This window comes from Numida meleagris, chromosome 7, assembly GCF_002078875.1.
Source record: "Numida meleagris isolate 19003 breed g44 Domestic line chromosome 7, NumMel1.0, whole genome shotgun sequence".
NCBI classification, from domain to species: domain Eukaryota; kingdom Metazoa; phylum Chordata; class Aves; order Galliformes; family Numididae; genus Numida; species Numida meleagris.
The window spans coordinates 8,953,620-8,981,518 of NC_034415.1; the positions used below are offsets into that span (position 1 = coordinate 8,953,620).

Here is a 27,899-nt window from a genome sequence, read left to right on the forward strand (position 1 = left end):
AGACTTATTATATCTTTATCTTTAGATAAATGTGAAAATTAGAAAGTCTCAGCCCTGCAGATGTTGAGCTTTAAGATTCCCTCTGAATTGCTCATATCATCTCATGTCTAGCCTTATTCAGAGTTTGGTATGGCTATTGCATACTAACTTCTCCCTTATGCAACACTAAGCAAGAAATAACTAATGTTTCAGATTTTGGGTCATTTTCTATTTAATGTAGACTATATATGTGTGTGTATATATATTTATACATAAATGCAAAAAACGACGACCACCAAAAAACATAATTTATGTGTGCTCTTGATGAGAACAAAGAAGAGAGGATAAAGTGTATGCTAAAGTAGTGGTAGAGGGTACAGAAATTGAACTGCTAGATAAGAATTCAGTTTGTGCATAGATACTATGTATGCTGTCAAGGGAAATTTATGGATGGAAACTTCAGGAAAAAATATATTCGTGATAGTGGTCAATTGGAAACATAAACCAAAGAGAAATGTAAAACTTTCAAATTATAAATTCAATACTGGCATCTTACGCATGTAGCTCAGTGCAGACTGTTAGAGCAATGTGCAGATCATTTACCCCAAAGAATACCAAGTAGCAAACTGAACACCTCCATGGACAGTAGTAATGAGACATGAGCTAGAAACTGTCTTTTTTGCCTCCCCTTGTCTTCCTTCCTTCCTGCCCTCCTCAGTTTCTAAATGAACTTAACAACAGAGGGGTGTCAGGCAGACAGCTCAGAATCGTCTAGCTCTATGAAATGCTTCTGTCAAGATAAGATCAGCAGCAGACCTTGGCTTGCACTGCTTTGCCAACATGCCTCAACTCTGACCGAGAGGCATCACTGCTGGAGGGTGTGAAAGAGAGTCTTAAGTAAATAAATTATCCATTATATTTTATGCCTTGGATTCTTGGCTGAGAGCATCAGCAGTTTTGGTGATGATGTGTGTTGTGTGGACAGATGTCACCTAGGGAAAAGCTTTATCACTGAGGTATTCACTTAATATTGTTTTTGTTGTCAGAATATTTAAACTCCTGAAAGATTTCATACAAACTTAATGTTGCTAAAGGGCTGCACATGGAGACCACAGCTAACTCAAACTAAGCACAGAGTTTTCAATTCAGCTTATACCTAGCACATGAAAGTATCTGGAGAAATACAATATTGTTTCCAATGTAATTATGTATAACTTGGATCTTTATAAACCTCAAAAGTAATATTAGAATTAGAATTAGAATTAGAAGTATATATTTACTGTTCACTATAATATAGTTGTGGTTTCTGCCATCCTTGTTCAGGTTTACTGTGTTGTTGGTGTCTGGAATAGGAACACCTGCTTCTGAGAAAAGGAGGAGTTAAAAAAAGGAATAGAAAATACAGTAAGAGTGACACAAGTTGCACATTAGACATGTTAATTTACTATGTAATCATTAACTGTCCTGCATGTTTATGGTCTGGGAAGAACTCATTATCTTATAGACATATGTGCTTGTATCACAGGTGTATATATATATATATATATCTTGGGAATTAAAATTGCATTCTCAGATCCTGTATGTTTTGTTCAGTTCTGGGGGGAAAATAAACTAAATTATCTTTACTACTGAAAATTTCAGCTTACTTTAAAAAAGAATGTTAGTGTACAAAAGGCACAACCCTTATATTGTGCATACTTTCCAGATATTTCCAGGTATTTATATTATTTTGGAAAAATGCAATGAAGGTTCAGAGAGAGTGAATACAAAACACTGTGCTATCAGTAGTATTCTTTAAAAATACCAGTTTTGAAACTTTATTTTAGGCAGAAAATAGAAAAGCTTTAGACTGAGAGAAGGCAAGTGAAGATTTGCCTGAAGATCAATCAGTGAATCGGGGCCTTGAAAATACATCTGAAAGGAAAACAAGATTTGCTATCTATCAGATTCTTTTCTTCACATTCATAACTTGAGCAGTATTTTGAACTTAAATAATTTTCTTGATATCCTTAAAATGAATATCAATGAAATATCAACTGATGAAACAGAGAATGTCAAGTGTCTAAGACATCTGACTCCTTGGTCTTCAACCCACATCTCACTGAAGGAGATGTCAGGGTTTATTTTTTATTTTTTTCCACAGGAAGGTCTCAGTACTCATTAAACAAAATAACACAGAAATCACATCCTGGGATCCCATTTTATGTGTGTGGCTCATTCATAAAATATAAATTGCTCGCAGGATACTAAAGCATATTAAAAAGATATAATCGCTAGCATAGTTTAAAATTGATGACCACAGAAAATTAAAAAAAAAAAAATCCCTCAAACAGCAGACTTTATGGAACAGCTTCAGAAGTCATTAATTGCAATTAATATCTCAGGAAATTATCCCGGTCATCATGTTATCAGTTTTCTGGAAGTCCTTATATGGAATTACAGATGTTAAGAATAAAAAAAAAGCTCAAGGAATTGAAGTAATAATGATTGTTGGCACCACAGACAGTAGGTGACACTTGTTAATTTTCTAGTATAGTTTTAATTAATTCTCTTTAATGACTGACATTTCTAAATTGTCAAGATATTAAAGTAAAAAGATGACCCAAACTAAAATCAAACTGAACTAAAATCCTTTTCTACTTGAAACCTATTCAGAATCTGTAAGCAGTCCAAACATTTTTCCCATTGTTAAGCTTTCATATCTATCATAATATTGATTTTCCATGCTTTAACAAAAATAATTAAAATAAATTAATATTTAAGTCTTTATTTTCTTCTGACTATCTGTCTGCTTGGTCATTCAAATTCTTTGATGAATAGTTCCTTCCACAAGACAGGAATAACTTCAGCGTGCACTCAGATAAGTCTCTCTTCATTACTTAAAAATGCATTGTATGTCAGGATTAATTCCATCAATTAAAATTCATTTATACATCCCTATATTTATTAAGATATTTTGAAATAAATTAACTCTTCAGAATGCATGCTCTTATAGAAAACAGCAATTAAAAATCTCTCTTGACATCAATCATCATAGAAACATAGAATCACAGAATATGCTGAGTTGGAAGGGACCCAAGAAACATCAAATCCTACTCCTGGCTCTTTGCAGGACCATCCAAAATCCCAAATGCCCCTTGAGCTCTGGCAGCTCAGGGCTGTGCCCACTGCCCTCTGGGACAGACTCTTTCCCTACCCCCCGACCCTCCCCTGACAGAGCTCCGTGCCTTTCCCTAGGGCTCTGTTGCTGTTCCCAGAGAGCAGAGCTCAGCGCTGTCCCCCCGCTCCCTGTGAGGAGCTGCAGCCATCAGCCTCCCCTCAGCTTCCTCTGCTCTGGGCTGAGCAAACCAAGTGAACGCACCACACCTCGCAGTGCTCTCTGACCCTTCCCCATCTCCATAGGCCTTCATTGGACGGTTGCTCATAGTTTTCTGTCTTCTGTTCTGGCATCCAAAACTGCACACGGTGCTCAAGGTTAATATGCACAAGCATAGAGTGGGACAGTCCCTTCCTTTGACCATTTCCCTTGACAACCAGCATTGTGCCTTGACAATGCTGTGGTAGCCTTGCTTAGACCTTGTTCACCATAGTTCCTAAGCTCTCTTCCCCTGTGTAAAGCAGAGACATTTCCCATAGATCCTGAAATCTGGGTCATTATCTTAAACTTTTATACCTTATATTGCCTTGCCTTTCTTTCTTCTTTTTTTCCCCCCAAATTTAGATATCTTCTCTTTGATGGTTAAGCAGGAATCCTAAAAGATTATTTAACTGACCTTAGAAGAAGCCACAGGCATCATGCCCTTGAAACAGTGTATATATTATTTCATGCATTTTTGGACAAACTGGCCTTAATTTCGGAAAAAATGTGGGGACAATAACTGATGATTTTTTTAATGTAAGTTGAAAGCTTACCATCTGTGTGGATTGCTTCATCAGTGCATTATCTGTAGAAAGCGCTACTGGTTTCGATATTTCCTGGAGTGATGGCTAAGATACAGTATAAATATAAATGAGATGGTTGGCAAATATGTCCAAGATATGACAAAGGTACTGTGAAATGGATCGTTAAGCTGCTGAATGTGTTGTCCCTAATGTTTCTCTACAAAACTTCAGTTAAATTATCTCTGAGTAGAGACCAATGTAGCAAATACCAAGACAGCAGGCAGACTTTCAGTTTCATCAGTTTACCCCTCCGTCCACTGCAAAACACTTGAGTAGCGTTTTCTGTCTTGCTGAGTCCAGTCCACAGTTTAATGAATCTTGCCACTGGCATGAGGTTGTTCAACATTAAGTGATTTTTTAAAAAATTTCTTTATCTAACCATCTGCTGCATACGCAGTCTACTTATCTATGTATATCCACATTTGGATGTATGTCAACTGAACTGGAGAGGAAATAGTTTTCTTGTGGATTATGACATGAGCAAAAGTTCGTAAAAGGCAGAATCCTCAGTTAAAAATGTTAGAAGCAGGGAAACAGGTTTCCACCATGAATATTTAAAAGGAAGTCTATACAAAATATCTACATCTGTGCTTCTAAGTGTTGCAATGATGCTGGATTAACTTCAAAGGCAAACATAGACCCTCTGTCTATGAAAGGCAAAATTTTTCTGTACTGAATAGAGATTAGTGTCCTGATAGAGAAAAGCATTATAAAGAAATTTCCTACAGGAGACACCTGTGAATCTTGGCAAATAATGATTCCAGAGCCCGTTTCTTCTTTTTGCTGAATAGCAGACAGTCATCTGGTTATAGAACTCTACAGACAAATCCAGATGAATAGAGCTAATGCAGTTCTGAAATTGATGACATTGCAAGTCTAACAGTCTGTGGGATCACACATCTCACTCAATCTTATAAATATATTTTAGTGATTGAGTTTCAGCTGTTTAATTTTGCAAAGTTATGTCTGTAAGCTCCCACAGACATTAATGACGTTTTTATTTCCTTATTGATAGTATCAGTCTAGTCTGGCATGAATTCATTCCTTTGAACCCTAAATAATTGAACCTCTTCTCTGTGAAATGATGTAAGTTAACTACTTACTGTCGTTTGTGCCTAGTATCCTGATGGAAAAAAAAAAAGGTGCTGAATCATTTCAGATAATCTGCAAATAAACAGAATCATTGAATTTATTTTTAATTTGATTAACACTTCCTGTTCAAGTGTGGAATCTGGCATACCTGTGAGGTTTCATTTGCATGCCTAGACTTCTAGGCTGTTCTAACTATGTTGTTGACATCAGAAAGCGCTGAATTAACATTTCCACTGGAGGAAAGGAAAAGATTGAGTGCTTAATTTCTTGAGAAGATAGCTTTTAAAAAGCAGTTAAGGTGTGCAACTTCTAGTATTAAGGCACTAGAATGGCAGAAACACTTTGCATACCGTTAAGATGTAAAGGAAAACTGAGTGTGATTAATGGGATAGCTTTGCACGTAACAGCACAGCTGGCGATTATGTTATTGTATATTCATCTTCCAAACTCCCATAAAAGTAGATTATTGTAGTACAGCACTTCTGAATAGCTAAAATATCATTGGAGTCTTAACAGCTCCCATGTTCTGACAAGAACTATTCGACTCAGCCCTCCTCAGTCACATTCACCTTCAAGGAAGATGAGGAGTATAAAACTCTGTAAGAGTGTTTAGCAGACATTGATGTCATTATACAAATGCTGGAAGAAATGTAACTATTTGGGATGGGAGCACAGGAAAGAATATTTTCTTGATTTGTGTGGCCCAAGTAGACCGAGATGTTAGACACATGCCTAAGCCTGGGGGCAGCTGGCTGCTGAAACTGCTGTTCCGAGTCCCAGTGTCTACACTTCATGGGGAAGGGATCAACTGCAAAGCCATGGCTAGACTGTGAAGAAAGTGACGGTGTACTTTCAGGGATCAAGTGACAACGTGACACAGACTGCCCAAAGTATCAGTAGCAACATGCTGGCATTTAGGGCATCTGTTATAGGACCTATGCACAAGCACCCAGATACCCTGAACAGCAGCAACAGAGAGTGAACTCTGTATAAACAGGGCATTTGACTTTCCATTTTTATCCACTTCTAATTGCAAGAAAAATGTTTACAGCCATCTAAATTCTGCTAAAACTCAACTGGTATTAGAACTACTGCCATGTCTCATTTGAAATCTTAACTCAGAAAGGAAATTAATTTAATGGACTGCTGGCATCAGCTGGAAGGTACCCACTGATTTAAATAAATATTTTGTCTTGGTCTGTGCCTACTCCCTTGGTTTATGGTTTCTATCTCTCAGCCACTCTAGGTATTCTTCCTTTGAATATTTTCTACTAATCAGAACTTTTGAAGAATCAATCACTATGAAGTCACGATGTACTCAAAATTGAAGGCATATTTACGATATTAACCATAGGATGTGAAATGCTTTGGGAATAACAAAGTGACTGACAATAACAACAAATAAAATATACCCAATTTGTATCAACTTGCTGACAGCAGGAGACAGACACTCACTTGTATAACAAGTGAATTTTTCCTTGATTAACAGTCTTTTTTTTTCTTCCCCAAATATCTTATTTTTTACGACCAGTTGAGTGACAAGAAGATAAATGTGTTATTGCCCCAGGTTTTCACTCGTTCCTTTTTTCACTTATTTGTAAGGCAGTATAAGCTTACCTTTAACAACATATAACACGTTCTTTTCAATTATTTCAAGAACAACTTTCTGGCAGCCTGCCAAGTATCGAAAAGATACAGGTCCAGTGAAAGTGAATGACAGAATGAGTGACAATTTTCTAAAGTTCCTATACACAAATAATTTTTTTTTAGCAGAATTTGAGCCTTTTTTTTTCTTTTCTATAAGAGAAAAATAACGTTAACTATATGCACATTCCTGAACTGTATGCTTTTCTGTATGCTTGGCTCAGATACCCTCAATCCTTTTTAATTTGTCATTGATATGTTGTCAGTGAACAAATAAGAAAAAAATATTATGTACTGTAAAAACTGTAGTTTTCTGTTAAATTAACTTTGTTCAGTTATCCATATGCAAGTATAATATGATATCTGTATGTTTTTAGCTACAAGCAATGACTGTGTGCTTGAACTAAAGTCACATACTGAAAATTGTTGTTAACAGTTCCAATATATTACTGCAGTGTCACTATTGTGCTCCCCAGCTACTTACAAAGATGGATCCTGCTAGGAGAAAATTAAGTCTTATAAGAAATATTTTGACAGGTCGGGAAAAAAAACAGAATAACAGGTGATTAATCCCTAACATCTAAGAGTAATGCAAATGCACTAAGCTAGTCAAAAACATCTTCGCAATAAAAAATGGTAAACAGATATTAATAAAGTCTATCTAGGGCTAAAAAACACTCTTGTTCCTTACCCTTTAGACATTACATTTAAATTATAGTTTTCATTCCACTTGCTTAAACCCTGAAATACTGCTTTAAAGAACAGCCTTTAACTGAACATATCTTTACCTGGTTCAGATTAGTATATCAACTGTTGCTATGAGCTTGACTGTCACTCTTCCTTGGCATCCAGTGATGAGCACTTAGGTTGCTCCAAAAATAATGCCAACATCCACCTCTGAGGTTATGGGCCAACATACTAAAATAGGAGGCATTACTTTTGGAGCAGCACTTGTAGATGAGCATAGGGTTTACAAATATCTGAACTTTTTGAATGCTGATTATTCTGTACTGAAGAAGAAGCAAGTGATGAACAAGGAGTAGCATTTTCATATGGTCATTTTGTATCTGTAATAAATGCATTAAACTAGGAGGATAATATACCTTAATGACTTCAGAGAGACTGTTTTGGCTTTTGTCTGACTTCAGTGCTGATAGATCTGTTAAAGAAACTTAAACAAACAAAAACAAGCAAACAGAAAAAGACAGCATCCATATATAATATTTTTCCTTATGTTTCTTTTTTATTTTTTTTCCCAGAAATCTTGCATTTTTTTAAGTAGTTACTTTTTAAGTAGCCTAAAAGAAAAGATAGTAGAAAAACAATCTAAAATAATTCCATAAGAGGTTAAACTCGTGAGTCTCATTTCCCTAAAAATTACACTCTCGTGGTTGAATTCCCTTGTGAATTCATTTAATATTTGGGCTCACTCTGCAACTTAATAGAAACTCCGATGGGCTATTACTTCTTTTCGTAAAACACAAAGGAACTCAACCTTTTTTTTTTTTTTTTTTTTTTTTAATATTTCTGTTCTTTTGTCAAATGTTGATATTAGCAGTTCTAAAAGTTGTTGGCAGTGAAGGAACAGAAGATAGAACTGATAGGCAATACTGCTATGTAACCCTTGCTTTCTTCAGAAGCTGAGTGGGAAAACAAAACCAGGCAAGATCATTTCCTTCTGAGGCCCACAGTGAGAAATGGTAACCGCTGGAAGTTCCAGAAGCAGAAAATAATTGTGAAGATTTATCATTACCATCTCATCTACTAACTAGTTTTGGACAAACATATTTGAAAACTTCCCTGTGCCTATATATGACTATGGTTTTTTTCCTAGGGTCATTTTGGCTATTATTATAAATTTGTTCACTGTTATTCACTGTTTCCGCCTTCTTTAAACTTTCTGTTAATATTTTCCTCCTAGAGAGACTTTTATATTACTTCTTTCAGCATTCAAAAAGCAACAAGCAATTTCAAATTTAACAAATATTCATGTGGAGATTTAGGAATAAAAGAAAACAGAAACAGCAAACATAACTCTACAAGGGAACATAGTAACTATGACAATGCTTCAGCAAATTGGTGACTAGTATTACAGTTTTTTTTGGTTATTTAAAGGGATGGTCAATTGAAAATAGACATAACAGGGGTGGGAACTAGATGATCTTGAAGGTCTCTTCAAACCCAATGGCTATGGTTCTACAGCCAGTTAATAGTGAATGCAATTGAGCATTTTCAAGTTGAATAAAACAACAAGCTTTAGAAATGATAACATCTTAAAGGAAATTGATTGCTCTTTTCAGGAGACGAATGAAATTGGAATTTCTTTTCCTTACCAGCAAATCTCCTTAAAATGTAGGAGCAGAACTTCAGCTTTTTTTTTTTTTTTTAATCAAGCCATCAAATAGAGTTTACTAAGTAAAAAATGGAACAATCATTTTGCTTATCTATAGGAAGTTCTCTTAAAAAAAAAAAAAAAAAAGAAAAAAACCCCTACACATACATACTGATCTTGTAGAAAATTGCAAATTTAGCAACAGATGGCAGGAAATGGAATTTGCTATCTTATCAGGACAATAAAGGAGAAACAGTTGGGGTAAATTTGTTGCAAAGGAGAAAAAAATCTTGCAAAAGAAAATAGCACAGATTCTCTAGTTCACATTTATAGATTCTATTAAGAACAATCTGTTTTTAATTGGGAAGGACTTCCTAGGCCTGTAAATGTAGTATGCATACTCCTCTAAAAAATTATTTGTAAGTTATTGTCACGCTGAACACAACAGGTGCTGCTCATGCCCTAAATTAGATTCACTGCTCAGAGACTGCTCAGCTCCGGTTGTAAAACAGGAGAATCATGAGAAGTGTCTGAAACAACCATTTCACAAATCATTTCTGTTATAGTGGAACCTGATTAGAGGAGCTGCTTATTTCTAAAGATGAGCTCAAAGGCTATTGTGTAAAAGATTGTGAAAACTTACTCTATGGGTGACTAATATACAACATTACTCAACGCAGACTGAAACACTCTGAAATTTGAGCCGTTCATGAGCCAGTCAGTGCAAATGAAAGAACTGGCTGCTGGAAAAGACAGATAAAAGGTGACTCCCAGTGCATTTATGCTATACAGGGAAATCCTTGGTCTAGGGGCGCTGCCAAATTTTTGCACTTCTGAATGTCAGTTGCTTTCTTTTCTTTTGTTGCTTTTGTAATGTTGGTAGTTGATAAGGAAAGGCAAAGGGATGAAAGTTATAATGAAGTGGTAGGTGTGAGTTCATTCTGATGCAGCCTCATGCGACACTTAGAGATGTCTTTGGATCCTTGGTAGAGTATATTTTGGAGGCAGAAAGCCTTATCCATCAACCATTTCTCATTGATAAAAATTTCCAATAGAATAAAATCCACTCCCTTCTATCTGACCCAAGGACAGCATGCTGTTTCCACCCTCCCTCCAGAAAAGGAAACTATTTCATGTTTGCACTGGATGTAGAACTAGAATAAGGTAATTCTTAGTGTACTGGAAGTGAAACATGTTCCTCAATATTTGCAATCTTTCCTTAGAAAAAAGGCTTACGGACAATCTTTTGTTGATTAGCAGTCAATGTTCAACTGATATTCAAAGAAAGACCTCATCATGGTTATGCTTAAGCTGGTCATAATTAACACTGTATTGAGGTAAAATATGGTAACTATGTTCGAAAGGAATAGAATGTGAACAGAAAACAAACAGAAAAGAAAAGATCAAGAAGAAGAGGGAAAAAAATGCTTGCCAATGTTGTAAAGACAGTAATTTTCCACAGAACATTATGAATGCTCATAAAAGATAATACTGCTTTTTGATAGAACACTGCCAAATCTAAGCTTGGGGAGAGGGCATTTTCCTTTTTTGTTTACCTGTCCTTCACCTTGATTCCATTTTGTCAGAAATTTGGTAGTTCTGTTCCTAAATTGTAGCTCCCTGTCTTTAATAATGATTCATGCTTTAGCAAAGGGCATGGGGATCAGCTACCTAAGCAGCCTGTCAGGAATCAATCAGCCTTACCGTTTTTTGCCTTCTATTCATGCACTTGACAATTATACTTGGCTTTAGGATTACCTGAAGGATACGTACCTTGATTTGGGGTGGGGAATGCATACTGGAGATTGCTTACTGGCATTACAGGCATTGCTTGTGAACTCGTTCAAGTGAGATTATGTCTTAAGTGCTGAATGGCATTATCTGAATACAAGCCGACTAACAAAGCGTAGTCATTTGTTCATGGTGCACATTTTGAATTGAAAAAAAAACCCACACCTATAAACCATATAAAAATGTTCAGCATTGAAAGTGTCTATAAGGCAGCCTTCTTGACAGGCCATCTTTAAGCTCAGTGGGACATTTTAAGTAGTATCAGTAGGAAAAAAGATCAGTCTGCACAAAAAAGAATAACTGTAGGGCAAGCAAGGCTTCTTCCCAGGGCAACTGAGATACTGAGATGAGTAGCCATTCCCTCCTCTCTTTTATAATGGTTACTTTTGCCCTAATGTTGCCTTCAGATGGAAGTTAGGAAATTGTTGCAATCCTAAAAACTGCAGTTTGTATTAAGATATGCTGGAGATTACACATAGCTCTTCGAAGTTTCAAATTTTCTCACTCAGCCACCTGATCCTGGGAATTGAAATAGTCCTACAACACCCAGTTCCTTTGTTTCTGGAGCGAAGAGTGCAGATATCATATTTAAAAGTTCAGGTACCCATATGTGGACAGGTAGTTCACATAGCAAAAATCAGTCCTATGTGATGAACAGTTGAAATGGTTTCCATAGAAACTAAAAACAGTCAGTGGAAGCTGCAAGGTGGCATTAAAATAATTCTGATGAGTTACATTTGAAGAAATACCGATCATCTGCAAGTACAGATAATACTTTTAAGATTGTATCACTGAGTTCCAGCCTCTAGTCAGGTATGCAGTTTCTCATAGGGCTTTAAGCTGGTATTAAAAATTTGTAACTCATTGATCATGAGTGCTCTGAAGACAAAGGGAGCCTTTTCCCCAAAGCCATCATCTTCTGAGTGTGTCCACAGTGAGGTAAATAGATCGAGAAAGAAATATGCATTTAATAAGATAATGGTAATGCTTGACAATGATATTGCAGTAAGCAGCACTGATCATAAAACTCCTGCCAGACATAAATCTAACATTAATTTTCATTACTTATACCATCTGCAGTTTGTCTTTCTATTACTGAGTGTTTGACTGAATAGAGTTAACTTCAAAAAACAGCCAAATAGATAAAATTTGAGCAGGGCCAATTTTTCTTAAATTTCTAGCTAATACTAACTCTAGCCGTAAGTAGCCTTGTGAAAATCACTGGATTATGTGTGGATTTGGGCTTCTCAATCCTTTGGCGAGCAGAGGCCAATTGTGTTGCAGAGGCAATGTAATTACTCATCAAGTTGAGAGTGTTTGTGTTAGTGCCCTGCTTACTTTCCCAGTGACAAGTCTGCTTGCCTTTGCTGTCAATCAAAAGCACCACAGAATGGTAGCAGCTAGGAACATGGGAAAAGGCATTAATGCATTGAATGGAAGTGCCATAGTAAGCAGTCTGAAAGAGATCCAAGCAAAGCCTCTCTGCACCTGTAAATGGTCCTTCAGTATAAATGCGGTTGCCTTATCTACCAAAATGGAAATAAGGGAGACCTGGAAGCAAATGTAGACAGACTGTGTATTGGATAAACAGTAGAAATAATGGGTGATATGTGTGCCTGAGGACATTAGGGCTATTTTTGTGTCTATTCCTTGTTATTCAGTGGTATTCACTGTGCAAAGTAAGAAATCCTTGGGAAGACAGAAGAATATTAAGGCTCCAGACTTGCACTTCATCTAGTTGTTCTGCAGTTAGCCACCTCCAGTCCTCCTCATTCCCTCACTATATCTCTAAGACATTTGTAAGCACATCCTACACCCCATTTCTTTTCCTTTTAGTCTACTGAGGTTGAAAACTCATCAACACAAAGCCTCTTGAGGAAGATAGTCTTCTTCTCTACTGACCATGTCCTCATGTTTTTTCTGTTGTCACTTTTATTATAAACACAATAGAAAGTACAGTAACATTTATAGTCTATTGAGAAAAATGGATGGAAGCCTTTTTGAGATATCTTGGTAGTGCTAGCATTCTACTAATCAAACATTTTAAAACTATCACGGTGAAATTATTTGTTACATAACCTGATTTGCAAACTTAAAATTTAACAGTTTTTCCTGAGCTTAACTAGTTAAAAGTGCAAAGACCCTGAACTATAGGACTTGTACAATTTTTTACAAGGTAAAAATCAGCTATTTACTCTGCATGTAAGTTCCAAGATGTCATATGAATGCATCAAGCAAAGGACAGCAAGTTGCCATAACTAGCATTTCCTTCTGTAATAACTAAGGACAGCAATGCACTTTTCTGCAGCTTGTGCATGAGTCTTTGTGCAGGTAGCTCTCTAAAATAAGAAAGCTGCTTGTATTCCAGTACAATTCTATATCCCAAACCCCATTTAATGGAAGAACCATTTCACAGCTGTATGTAGTACATGTGGTTTCTCTGGAGTTCTGTATCCCCTTAGGTAGAAACATGTTAGTTTTATCAAGCCGGAAATTAAGACACCCTAAAATGAATTGGACCATATTCCCTTGGATAAAAATTGCAGGGTATTAAGAAAGCTCTTCTGAACGGGGAGATTTTCTTTCTCCCCTTTGATATTATGGTAAATACAGACACATAATAATGTGTAGAGTTCATCTCAACAGAATGAGATTGAGTACCTAGAAACATTATACACAGTTTAGTAGAAGTAATACATTCTTTTTGCATCAAAAGTTGTCCCATCAGATTATGATTCATGGTTGATTACTCTTCCTCTCAGGAGGAGGTTATTAGCACAGTCCCACATCCGTGATTTTCTTTGACAGCTATCATGGTGGTGTAGCAAATACAATGAGCAAAAAAGATTGACCCATCCATGTTTCGTAAAACAAATAAAACCACAGAATCATAGAAAACAATGAGTTGGAAAGGACCTATATGGAATATTAAGTTAAACTCCTGGTTCCGTAACGGTGTTTCTTGAACACTAACAGGCTTAGGGCTCTGACCACTACCCTAACAATTTTTGGCAGAGTAACAAATTATTGCACAGGAGTTAATGTAGCATGTACAACAAGTATGTATCATGACTTTGTTCTGCCAGAATAAATTCTGAGGGGATGACAATTCATTCGGCTTTTCTATCAACTTACACACTGGATTTCAGTGTCCTTTTTAGTAGTTAAGACAGGCAAAGAAGGTTAAGTTATAATTACTTGGAATTTTCTAATAATCATTATCATTTATTGTCTTCTATTTCATATTATGTAATATTTTATTGCATAATATACATTATATATGTAATATATAATTTTTATATTATATCCATACTATGTACATGCAACATCTGGCCATTTACATTGATACTTTCCCTGCTTATGGTCCTCACATCAGTGACATCTATCTATAAGAATTATACATTATGTATTTCATGTGATAATTTGTTTAAAACCAGTGTGATACTATTTTTGCAGAGCATATAGTGACAGAAAAAACAACATCTCTTCTTCTGTAAAGTATTTTGTGCCTACATAAAAACCAAGGGTTTGTTTAAATATATATATCTTGTTTTCAATTATTATTAAAATGTGAGGGGAAAGAAAGCGCATTAAGCTCAGTTGTTTTTTTAATATATAATATATGAAGTATGGATACAGAATTGAGCTTTGTATTCTTTAATTAAAATCATTACTCTTCAGCAGGAAATTCTTGGTTTGTTGTAATAACTCTGGTTCTACATAATGGAAAAAAGGGACAGATTATTGCTCTTTATATTACAGTAGCATCTATAGGCACGCAAATTTATAATCCAACTAGGCGAAGAGTGACAAAAAAATTAAGATCACCATCAAAGAAGCAGAGCAATATGTGTAGTGTATAGTCATGTTCACAGAGAAAGGTGGTAAGCCAGTAACAGGACTCAGATTTTCTCTAAGCCTACCTCTGTAATTATAGCTATAACTAGTTTTGCAGGAATGGAAGGAGAATTTCTATTTATTGATTGATTTTATTTTACTTTCAAGTATTTGTATCTGAGAATAAGAACACTGAAACTAGGAATAGAGTATGTAGTCAGTATGAAAGCAGGATACTGTAATGATCTTGTATCAGTTCTACAGGCGTTATAATGGTCTTGTTTTCTGCTACTGTCTGTTATGAGGTCAGTTTTGCTTGTATTAAAGAGACCCAATTCCAGAAAGCCACTCAATTGAAGCATGCTGTTTCTGCTACTAGACCTCTTCTCCTACACAAATCTACCCCTCACTACTACTATAACTTTGGATGCTTTTGTCAATACATGGTTTTTGTTTTAGTTTAGTTTGTTTTTAGCGTGGTTTAGAGACACTTCATCAATTACCCTTTCACATTACATTTATTTACCTCAGCAACTACCTGAAAGCTTCCAGTTCAGAAATGATGTTCTGTCTCTGAACTTTCTGTTGTATTCAAGTTTTGAAAGACTGCAAGAACATGGCTGCTGCTTCCTCCTAAATACATTAAAACATACAGCAAAGCACTGTGATCGTATACATTTCTTCGATAGTTTCTGATCCGCTGCACTACATCTCAAGTATTTTCATTCAGGGCTACTTTTTATTCTAGAATTCCAGAATTTCCAATTCAAACTGGATATTCAATATTCAAGCTGCTGGTACATTTCTCTCTACCATCTTTGAAAGGTCTTAGCAAACAGGAGAGGTGCCTGAAGACTGAAGGATAGCCAGTGTCTCTTCAGTCTTCAGAAAGGTCAAGAAGGAGGATTTGGGAAACTACAAGCCAGTCAGCCTCACCAAGGGGAAATCATGCTTGATCAACCTGATAGCCTTCTACGATGTCATCACTGGCTGGGTAGATGAGGGGAGAGCATTGGATGCTGCATACCTTGACTTAAGCAAGGCATTTGACACCATCTCCCACAACATCCTTGTTATGAAACTTAGAAAGCGTGGGATAGATGAGTGGACAGTGAGGTGCGTTGAGAACTGGCTGACTGGCAGAGCTCAGAGGGTGGTCATCAGTGGCGCAGAATCTGGTTGGAGGCCTGTCTTGTTCAACATCTTCATCAACAACCTGGATGAAGGGATAGAGTCCACCCTTCAGCAAGTTTGTTGGTTATACAAAACCGGTGGGAGTGGCTGACACACCGGAAGGCTGTGCTGCCGCTCAACATGACTGGAACAGACTGGAGAACTGGGCAGAGAAGAACCAGATGAGGTTTAACAAGAGCAAGTTTAGAGTCTTGCAGGGGGAGGAATAACCAGATGCATCAGTACAGGTTAGAGGATGACCTGCTGGAGAGGAACTCTGCAGAGAAGGACCTGGGAGTCCTGGTGGACAACAGGTTGACCGTGAGCCAACAGTGTGCCCTTGTGGCCAAGAAGGCCAGTGGTATCCTGAGGTATATTAAAAAGAGTGTGGTCCCTCTACTCTGCCCTGATGAGGCAGTTCAGTTCTGTGCTCCTCAGTTCAAAAGAGACAGGGATCTCCTAGAAGGAGTCCAGCAGAGGGCCACAGAGATGATAAAGGGCCTGGAGTGTCTGCCATATGAGGAATGGCTGAAAAAATCGTGTCTGTTCTGCCTAGGGAAAATAAGACTGAGAGGGGATCTGATAAATGTTGATAAATATCTGAAGGGAGGTGGGAGGCAAAGGGATGAGACCAGGCTCTTTTTGGTGGTTTGTAGCGATAGGACAAAGAGTAGTGGCCTAAAACTTGTACAGAGGAAGTTCCATACTAACAAGCAGAAGAACTTCTTTACAATAAGGGTGACAGATTTCTGGAACAGGTTGCCCAGAGAAGTTGTTGCATCTTTTTCTGTGGAGATATTCAAGACGCATCTGAACACCTACTTGTGTGACTTATTGTAGGGTACCTGCTTTTGCCGGGGGGTTGGACTCGATGATCTCTTGAGGTCCCTTCCAACCCCCATCATTCGGTGCGATTCTGTAATTCTGTGGTTTTGTCATTGTAACACATAGAATTTGTAGCTCCATCTTACACTATCTTCCAGTTGAGCATTGGGCCTTGGGGCATATGTTGATAAGGGAATCCAGTTGGTTTTAGCAGCCCCTACTTCCTTACTTCTTCCTATAAATTAAGTATTCAAATTAGGTTTATGTCAGCATATTCAAATAATCTGAGGAATCCCTGTTCTCATAATTATATTACAATTGCTTCATTGCTCTGTATAACTTCAGATCCAAAGATACCCCTACTTTTAACTACTTTTCCTCTTCCAACTTACAATATTAAGTGGTATATCTTTAATTTCAAAATCTAATGTTTCCCTCCATTTTGCAAATCAATGGTTCTTCCATTTAGTTTATTCATTCCTCTATCTATTTTACAGACAGCTCAATACAAAGTAAAGACCTGCCATTGCTTGAGCTATAATAATGTGAAGCTGTAAGTAATGGTGCAGAGCAACACCATCCATACTGATTTCAGTGTCTAAGCATTGGTATATGCACAGGGATATTCTTTTTTTTCTGTCAACTCTTTAGGTCAATCTCATGCTAGTGCATGAGCCTCTGCATTGTGTACAGATCTGGATGTGGAAGTATCAGGTTCTTACATTCTTATTTCACTTTTCTCTGTAAAAGTAGTGGGGGGCCTACTTGCAGTTGTCCAATTTTATACTTCCTTGGTTGTTCTTGACATGAGAAGATTGATTGTGTTACAATAAACTTGATATTTATTCTACTACTGTTTTAAATATGCCTATCAATCAGAAAAAATCATTAAAACTTTCAGGTTAGCTTTTTTTTTTTTAGTTTATTTTAATATATTAATCTGGAAAAGCCTGTTAAAGCCTAAGGAATTAATGGATAATCTCTGGCCTAAGATGAATTTTATAATGATCTAACACTACAAAAACAAGTATGCATATATGTAGAGATGAGTGACCTTAAGAAACAGGCGTGATTTTGTATCGTCTGTATTATTATAATTTTTGTAACATCTTTCTTTCTCCTGTACATTACAACTGTTATTTTTCTTAGCACCTTTAATTCCTTTTTTCATTCTGTTTTTTGACACAATTGATTCATTTGACTGGTATTTCCTTTGTCCCGGCTGTGCTATCAATCATTATTTATGAGCTATGGATCATCATTTAGTAAAAGCTTTTAAAGCCTGTCTCTGATTTGAAGCTCTTTTAATAAGTAGCTGGAACTACAAAGCAATTTGATTCTGATTCCACCTTATCTCTGGTCATTATGATTGTAGCCATGACAAAAAACTGGATATGTTATCTTAAAATTATTTGTATGTCACTAATTTTTCTTGGAGGTGCTTCAGCTTAGAAATTTTTTGCTAAGAGAGTAAAGGAGGTGCAACATTATTGTAGTTAAACCTGCACATTTTTGTGAATAAGTACAAAACATGCTAACTGGAAAGATCCTTTAAAAAATTAAGCACAATGCAGCCTCTATATCCAGGAAAATCAATAAGCTCTACATGTTTTTAAAAGTTAAATAACTAAATGTATGCATTAACTCAGAGATCCAGCTCCAACTTGTTCTAGTTGTGTTGTCACAACCATCCTTCTACTTAAAACAAAAAGCATTCAAAAGCCATTGTTAAGAGCTTTGCTTTGCAGGGGGAGAATTTCAGGATTTTTAAGACGATTGTCAGATTGGATGTGGCTTTGTTTAATAAATAAAATGATGGCAGGAGTTTAATAAGATATTCTTAAGATGTTATGAGAGTTTAGCTAGCAGCTGTCTCTCCTCAGATGAAGGTCAATCAACTTAATCTAGATAATTAAAAATATTTTTTCAATGTCAAAGTATTTTATTGCATGGAATATCATGTAACTCATGGCAGTTTTGTTCTACAAGATGCGAGAAGTCCTTGAATTTTACTATGGGAGCTCATTTCCTCTACTTCTTATAAAACAGGCTATCTGGAATTTTGAAATGACTTGCGTTATTGCTTTTAAAATATACTCTACCAGTCATTGCTTCAGCAAAAGCTGCAGAATGGTGGCACAAGAGCTGTGCAATCTGCAAAGATTACTCTTAGATGTGATTAACAGTATTAATCTAATACTAATTATATTAATAGTCTACCTAATCTTAAGGTATTTTACATTAAGAAATCAGTGTAGATTCAGTTGTTATTAATGCTAAATACAGAATTTTCCTCCTGGTGCCTCAAATCCTTCCCCATAGTATAGTTAGTATACATGGGTCTCAAACAAAATTACATTTTTTTTTAAGATCCTACATCCTCTTGTTGGAAACAGTCCTAGTATATGGTAAGAATATTTCTGTAGAATTTTCACATGCAATTAATGCTCTTTTTCTGCATAGTATCACGGAATTTTAGCAAAGGTAACTTTCTAATTAGAAGCTCTTATTTCCATTATGTACATTCAGAAAAGTATCATACTCCTTCTCCACCTCTCAAGATGCTCTGTGAGAAATATGCTGTATGTAAAAACCTTGTTTTCACCATTGGCTATGTGGCTAGTGTGGACCTTTAGAAGAGCTTTAAAACATCTGGCTCAGGTGGAGCCAGCTATGAAAATGTAAGGTGTGAACTCAGAATAGCTGCATTGCTCACATTTATGATCTTTTTGAGTCGGACTTGCAGCTGTCATTGAAAGTCTCACTGACACATCTGTAACGAGCTATAATCAGATAACTGCAGACATGTTTATTGGAGCAGTGGTTATAGTACTGCTTTTGTGAGGCTGAATAAGCTAAAAACATTCAGTCTTCTCATCAGTCATTTGCTGGCCTTCTGACAGCTGTCAAGTCTGTAGTTTTATCCTGACTCCCAGAAGAAAAGTACATTCACATAAAGACCATGATCAAATTTGGCAACAATTAATGTTCCTGTTATGAACCTCAGCAAAGAAACTCAGTACTTCGATTCTCATTTGTCCTTCCTAAGAGGTGATCCCACAAGATCAAGAATAGGACATTTTAAAGAGGCTTGTAAGTGCTTTTGGTTTTGATGTTCCTGTCTTACAGATTTATACTGGACTCAGTCTCCAGAGAAGGGAAAAATAGGTAATGGGTATTTTAATGCCTATACACTTCCTGTTAAATTGTCTTCATTTTTTTTTACATAACATCTGCCTCACTGAGTACTCATCATCTGCTACTGAACCATCTGATGTACAACAGATGTTAAGCACTTAGTGAGGCAGAGAGGGAGGTAAAAGTGTCATATCATGATTAAGTACTTGCTATAGCTATTATATAAGATGACCATACTGCTTTGTTCTTATGTTAAATGTTACTGTGTATTGAATAAGAGTTATTGTAAGTTTTTTATTTTTACTTCCAACTGCTAATGCTCCAAAAAACTACTTTTTTTGAAAGGTAAAGCTATTGCATCGAAAAAAAAAAAAGAAAAAAATTACAAAATATTTTAAAGACACATTAGAATTAAGAATTAGAGAGTACTTCATAAAGAAGCAATACAGTGCTACTTCAGATAGAAGTCCTTCATGTACAAAAGCAATTAAGATTTCTATTTCTCATCAGATAAGAATTCCCTAATCATCTGATTTAACATCTATAGAATTATATCACTTTTTAAAGTGGGTATCTTAATGTGAGATTATATGGCTGGCTTTGCCCTGTAAATATTTTAGCTCAAAGTATGGTAGCCCGCTGTTTGCTGCATTCTATGCAACAGAAAGTTCGCCCACAAAAGAACCTGATCATCCAGCAACAGCCTGATTTTCTTCTTTATTCAAAAGGGCTATATTTAAGAAAATGCAATTTACTCCTTCAGTTAACTGTGCCTGTTATTAAAATCATAATTAAATAGAAATCTCTTTCCCAGTAAATCTTAAAAATTGTGAAGGACTTGCGAAATATTGTCACACAAGATGACATCTTTTCATATTGATGTACATGGTCAAAGTAATTAAATAGTATTAGATAGATATGTTGGTTTAGGTGATTAGAAACTCTTTGTTGTCAAGGATGAAACTGAAACCCTAGAATAGTGAAAGGCCAGTTGAGGAGTTCTAACTGAAAGGTAGGAATATGTGTTTTACAGTTGTATGTGATTTGCATGGGTTATCTGGCTCAGTTCTATATTCTGCATAAGCAGGGGGTTGGTGGTCTATTTCCTGTAAAGACAAACATTCCGCTAGGAAGAAATCAGTAGCATTTATCTTTACTTAGAAATTTCAGCCTCAGCTGAGCAGCTCTTTTGTAACTTTGTATTGTATTTTGAAAGGTTTATTTCCACAACTCTATATTGATCAAGAAAAAAGTTACAGAGAAATTCTAAGAAACTTTGAGGGAGCTCTAATTAATAATATAATTTGATATTTGGTATCCTATAATATGACCAATTGTATTTCTTTACATTAAATATTTCTTTAATTCAACGATAAAATTATAGTTTCAAGTCTACTATTCAATAAAATAGCTTTTGATAATAGCTTATCACATACTGTTGTATGATTGTGAAAGCATGGATACTTTGGGCATCAGATTTTGATTTGAAGCTGATTGAAACAGGAATATTTTCATTGTTTGAAACTCCAAAGATCTACATCTCAGTGTTTGAAAAACAAGCACATCAGGCCAATAAATTTAATTTCTCAAATCAAATAATATTGTTTACAGTCTCATTAAAAGGATAATTGGTGAGCCCTTTCAATGCTCCCCCAGATACTCATTGTATTCATTTATTTATTAGTCTATATACGCAAGTAGCAACTGCTAAGATAAGTAGCCTCTTAGCTTTCTAATTAGTCCTTCATTAACACAATGAGAATATAACTGATTAAATAGAACAAATTAAAGGTAAAAGGACACTGGGAATGTATACAGATAGTTTAGTGAGGATTGGTGAAATGTACTAAGAACATATTAAACCTGAAGAGAAAAATAAAAGTCTACTAAATTTTGATCAAGGCTTATTATTGTCATTAATATAGATCTGAGGAGGATAAAGTCAGAGATTCAGATCCTACCTTATGAAACTGAACAGGATCTTTTCCTAGTGACTGCTGTAGGCCATAGATGTCAATCCAACTTTGAAAAAGTAGAAGAGTGGAAAGGTACACTGAAGCTTTATGACAGAGTTAATAAGCATTTTCCTTACTTTCTGGTGACAGACTAAGCAGTGGATTTTGAATATGGCAAAAAAATGAAAGGCATGAATTAGGAGCAATAAACTCAAATTTGCATAGAGTAGCTAGACAATCAAGCATTAGTTGAGTCATCTAATTTAGAAGATTAAAGAATAATTAGACCTGATGCAGTAGAAAAGGGAAGTCTCATGAAATAATGATACAGAAGATAGAGGGATTTTGTTTGTCTCACACTAGGTACACCAAGGTTCAAAAAATATTCCCACATGATACTGTTGTCTGGAGGCCATGGTAAGTTCAAAGAGAAAAAAGAAAACAGAATTCCATTAAATTCCAAAAATATATCTGATATGTTTTAATATATATCCCTTGAGGATTTTCTTATTTTAACTATATTTTTAAAACCATGTGGTGTATTATAGATGCGATTATTGACTTGTAGTCAATTATCTGCTTGAAGTTTTCAGTAAAACTTGTGGAAGATATTAAACAGCTCGGTGTTCCTTAAATTCTGGTGTTACTATGGATTGGACTAGAAAAAGCCAAATTTTCTAATGGGACAGGAAAAGCCAATGGCTCACACATAGCTCAGGAGGAGGAGTTTGTCTTCTTTCTAGGTATTAGAGACTCAATTTGTTTCTATTGCCTATAGGCATTGAGGATGGACAGAACAATAAATCATGAAGCTGTAGAAGGCATGATACTTAAAAATCTCTCTTCCTAGAGTCACGCAATGATTTGGGTTGGAAAGAACTTTTTGAACTTCATCTATTCCAGCCATCTACCATGACACCTCCCACTAGATCAGGTTGCTCAAAGGCCATGAATATTTCCAAGGATGGAACGTCTACAACTTCTCTGGGCAACATCTTCCAGTGCCTCACCAACTTTTGAGGAGATACTTGCTTCCTTATATCTAATCTAAATCTACCCTCTTTCAGTTTAGAACTGTTATCTGTTTTCTTCTTATTATTCTAGTAATCAAGGATGAGTTGCTCAAATAAAGTAGGCATCCCTGACATTTTGTTTATTTTCACTTAATTTTATTAATTTATTTGAGAAAATGCAATACCTTTAGAAAGTGCAGTAGTATTCCTTAATGGCAAATTAAAATAAAAACAGTAGCAAACAAATAACGATCAAATAAAGCAATTACAATTTTTTAAAAAGAATTTCTGCTTGTAAGCTGATCAGAGAAAAAAGCAATTAGAACTTCTTGAAATTTGTCTGTTAAAACAAGGTAAACAAAATCAAAATAAGGTAAAAGTGATAGAAGGTTGTTGTTTTGAATTTTAGTTGGGGAAAAAAAGTCTCTCCCTCTTAAAATTCTTGTTTCTCTTGAGCAAAGATATAGTTGTTTTAAAAACTACATTGTAAGTTATAAATTCGCAGCCCTGTAATTTCATGAAGATTTTTAGACTGCTTATTCTATCCCTTAGGAGGAAAAGAAGGAAGGTAGGCAATTTAAATATTAAAAGAACAAAAATGTCATTTTTTTTTGCTTGTGTCATTTTTTTTTTGCTTGTCATAATAACAGAACAACATAATAACAATAATAACATTTTGCTTGTCATAATAACAGAAGCAGTAGATTAGATTTTTAATAAGGAAAAACGATCTAAAAACTATGTGGCTAGAGATAGGACTTACACAAGACCAATTAACCTTTGGCTGTAAATTAATTTTGTTGATTTCAATAAACTTATTCCAGAAACGGAAAATCCTTCTCTTCCAACAATATCATCTTCTTCACTAGGTTTCCCTCCTTTCTTCTCCTCTGTGGACCAAGAGAATTTATTCACTGCTCTCCCAGCTCCCTTCTCTTCATCAGCCTGCATTCATTCTGCAGACTCTCTTCTCTTTCTGCCTGGCTCACCCTGTGTGTTCAGGGTAGTCTTGTCCAATCTAACCATTCTCAGGCTTATCCGTTTGGATGTGGTGCTCAGGGACATGATTTAGTGGTGGGTTGTTAGAGTTAGAGCAGTATGGTTAGGTTGCCGTTGGACTTGATGGTCTTGAAGGTCCTTTCCAACCTAAGCAATTCAATGATTCTATGATTCTATGTCCACAGGAGGAGACATCCTCCTTTATTCCCCCACAAAATGAGGGCTGAACAGCCAGGATAAAGCAAACTGGATACCTTCCAACACACATTTTTCCTGACCTAATTTCACTCCTTCCCTCCCAACTTCTCTACTTCCCCCTGCTCCAGGCAGTGCAGAAGGATGGCTAGCACGTGGCTGCAATCAGTCCTTACCTCTGTGTTGCTCCTTTCTTCTCACATAGGGCAGCCCCTGATCACCAAGACCCCCTCTCCACTGCTAAAACCTTTCCAATGTCATATATATATATATCTCAACAAAGTACTATTCACAAATCTATCAAAAAATATCTAAAATCATGCTCCAAGAATCATAGCTGGTGTGTAGTTGAAAGATATCTCTGCCTGGGCTCCAAGCCAGTAAGAGTACAGAAATTTCTTGTCCATACTAGCACAATGCAAAATCCAAGCTGCTAATCTCTGCTGAGAAACTGATGTAATCGCATGGCTTTGTTCAGCTTTGGATCTCAGGCACAGTGAGCCTTCATCTGACTAGAATGTAAATGTAACGCAGAATGCAGGAATTTCCTTAGGTTCTACAAACCACATAACATGGTTGATGTTTTTTCTAAGTGATCCAAGCAGATTTAGTCTCTACGGTCAACGCTCTGTCATAAACAAAAAATCTTCAGAGTGTTTTCAGATGTTTATCCTCGACTGGTCTGAATTCAAATTTATAACTGTAAGCTCAGAGAGCTGGTCTATGTTAAATATTTTTTTTATATTTCTGGAAATGTACTACTAATATATAACATAACTTTTCAAAGACATATCACTTTTGCTTGCAAGAGAAGTGAGAGAGGATACTAAAATTCACTCTTACAAATCTGAGCAATATCAGCTGTTAGACATATGAGCACATCACCTTGATACAAGTAGTCACGTGGTACAAACTAGTCTTAAACCATGGTCAACGTTAATGCCCAATTAGCAAGCAGAAAACTTGGAGATGAAACAGCAAGTGACAGATCCTTGAAATCTGTCCAGTTATCTCTCCAAGGTAACAAATCAAAATAAGGCAAAATCTTAAAGAAGGCTACTCTGAAGTAAACAGCATAACCTGAAGATCTAAAGGAAAGGGTTTGCTTGCTTGTTTGTTTGTTTTTAAAATATTCTTTATATTCATCTAGTATCTTTTGGAATCTGAGTAAGTATCAGTTATTACATAGGCACTTGGACCTATAAAGTGTTGGGTGTCCATATTTGAGCAGGAGGACTGAAAAATGCAGACAAGGAAGGAGATAACGTTTATCTTGACTATATCCATGTAACTATGTTTTTTACATTGCCTTTCTGCTAGCGATTGTGCCTCATCAGACTAAATTATTGGTTTCAGTATGTTCTCACAGTGTGATTTAGTACATTGTCTGTTGTTTCTAATGAAAAAACATTAAAACAATCATTTAATTGCATCTCAGAAGATGAAAAGTAAACACAGCATGGTCATCCAATGCTTCCCATAGGGATATGGGAACCGTGCCCACAGCAGTGGTTGGAACTATGTGATCTTCAAGGTTCCTTCTAACCCAAGCCATTCTGTGATTCTGTGATGATATTGTGTTGGAATTCATTCAAAGTATTAAGACTGAATTTGTTTTAGTGGGGTCCTATTTGCTGTTCCAGGTGAGCATTTTGGTCACTCCGTTCCTCATGATCTATAAATCAAAGCTGTTACTCCTAGAAACAAGAAGGCTTGCAGGCCTACAAAAATCTTCATTAAAAGAAGACAAAAACAAAAAACAAAAAACCCAGCACGACAGTACAAAGTCTGCAGATACATACAAAGCACCTCCCTGAGCAAATAGTATGAGGAAAAGAAATTTCAACTGTATAACATTTCAAGATGTTAATCTGAAGACAATTACAGAAAAAAATGACTCTTTGACAGGCTTTCTTGGCAGAGATGCAGAGAAAATACATGATCCAAATGTTCCTGTTGTGTGAGTTCGTATGAAAAGTTCTTTTTTCTGGTTTTGCATTGTTAAAAGGCAATTTATATATGTATTTCTTTGACAGCAGATGCTGTCATCTGACTTTAGTTATGTTCGTAGTGCCTTAATCTGTTACTAAAAACACTTTCATCTTTTTCTTTCTGGTAAAAAATTGCAAGGTTGTATTTATTGCTTTCAGGTCTCTCTTTGTGCTAAAATATAGTATTTTAAAATTGCAGATCCTCCAACTATTGGCTCAACCGCATCCAATCCTTTCTCTACTGCAATGAAAATGGCCTCCTGGGAAGCTTTTCAGAAGAGACCCACACATGCACCTGCCCTAATGACCAGGTTGCCTGCCATGGGTTCCTTCCCTGCACAGTGGGAGATGGTTCTGCTTGTTTGAGTTGTGCTCCTGACAATCGTACCCGCTGTGGGAGCTGTAATGCTGGATACATGCTAAGCCAAGGGATTTGCAAGCCTGAAGTGGCAGAATCAACAGAGCACTACATTGGGTTTGAGACTGACCTTCAGGACCTGGAAATGAAATATTTACTGCAGAAGACAGATCGGAGAATTGAGGTCCATGCAATTTTCATCAGCAATGACATGCGCCTCAACAACTGGTTTGATCCTTCTTGGCGCAAGCGGATGCTCCTTACTCTTAAAAGTAACAAGTACAAGTCTAGCCTGGTCCATATGATACTAGGCCTCTCTCTTCAAATCTGCCTAACTAAAAACAGCACCTTAGAGCCTGTTCTTGCTGTTTACGTCAACCCTTTTGGCGGCAGCCACTCTGAGAGCTGGTTTATGCCTGTGAATGAAAATAATTTCCCAGACTGGGAGCGGACTAAGCTGGACTTACCCCTTCAGTGTTATAATTGGACACTGACTCTGGGCAACAAGTGGAAGACATTTTTTGAAACAGTACACATCTATTTGAGGAGTCGAATAAAGTCAAATGGTCCAAATGGCAATGAGAGCATCTACTATGAACCCCTGGAATTTATTGATCCCTCAAGAAATCTGGGCTACATGAAAATCAATAACATCCAAGTGTTTGGCTACAGCATGCACTTTGACCCAGAAGCAATTCGAGACTTGATTTTGCAGCTGGACTACCCCTACACTCAGGGATCACAGGACTCCGCACTTTTGCAGCTGTTAGAGATACGTGATCGTGTAAATAAACTCTCTCCACCTGGTCAACGTCGTCTAGACCTCTTCTCTTGCTTGCTCCGTCATAGACTCAAACTGTCTACCAGTGAAGTGGTGAGAATTCAATCTGCTTTGCAGGCATTTAATGCCAAATTGCCAAACACAGTGGATTATGACACAACCAAATTATGTAGTTAACCATAAATGTGAAGCACAACACAAAACCTTGAAGGAGTTTTTACAGTGCTTTTGTGGAACAGTTTATGTTTGGAAGAGTAAATTTAAATTGTCTTTTCAATATCTGTCTTATATCAGTCAATACTGTTGGATGGCAATTTACACACATGAACTTGCTGACAATTAATATATTATACCTGCAGTTTTGGTTTATGAATGAAATAAATACTGACACCAGTCTAGAAGACATTCTACTTTTTACAATAAATTTCATTTGTAATTTTATATGTTCCGTGGCAATGCTTTTGTGCATTACATCCTCTAGAGGGAACATAGAAGGATACCAATAAAATTTTGTAGCTGAACAGTTATTAAAAAGAAATGCTGTGGGATTCTTTCTTCTTACACAAAAGCAGTAATCTTGATATACTTTTGTGTGTGTTGAACACACGTTGTAGGTAAATAAAATTTAGTGGCTCATGGTTTTAACAGAAAACACAGAAAAGTCTAAACTGTGGAATATTTTATTCTTAGGATTTAGATCCGAATGTTTATTCTGAGCAGAAGTGACAACAGTAGAGATGCTTTACTTGCTACACCTCTGAGACTTGAAAAGGCATGCCCTTTTCAAGTTGCTTAACATGACATACAGACTCCCTGAGTTGCAATATTGAGTGTTTTAAGATGGACAGTGTGAA

The 27,899-nt window shown here is 36.3% G+C and overlaps 1 protein-coding gene across 1 annotated transcript in view; it reads left to right on the top strand.

The window, feature by feature from the left end:
- BRINP3 (BMP/retinoic acid inducible neural specific 3) overlaps positions 1 to 27,517 on the top strand; it is a 188,484-nt gene extending 160,967 nt beyond the window's left edge. The window contains exon 7 of the mRNA XM_021405499.1: positions 26,106 to 27,517. Coding sequence (XP_021261174.1) covers positions 26,106 to 27,222 — 1,117 coding nt within the window. The 3' untranslated portion in view covers positions 27,223 to 27,517. The remainder of the gene's footprint in view (positions 1 to 26,105) is intronic.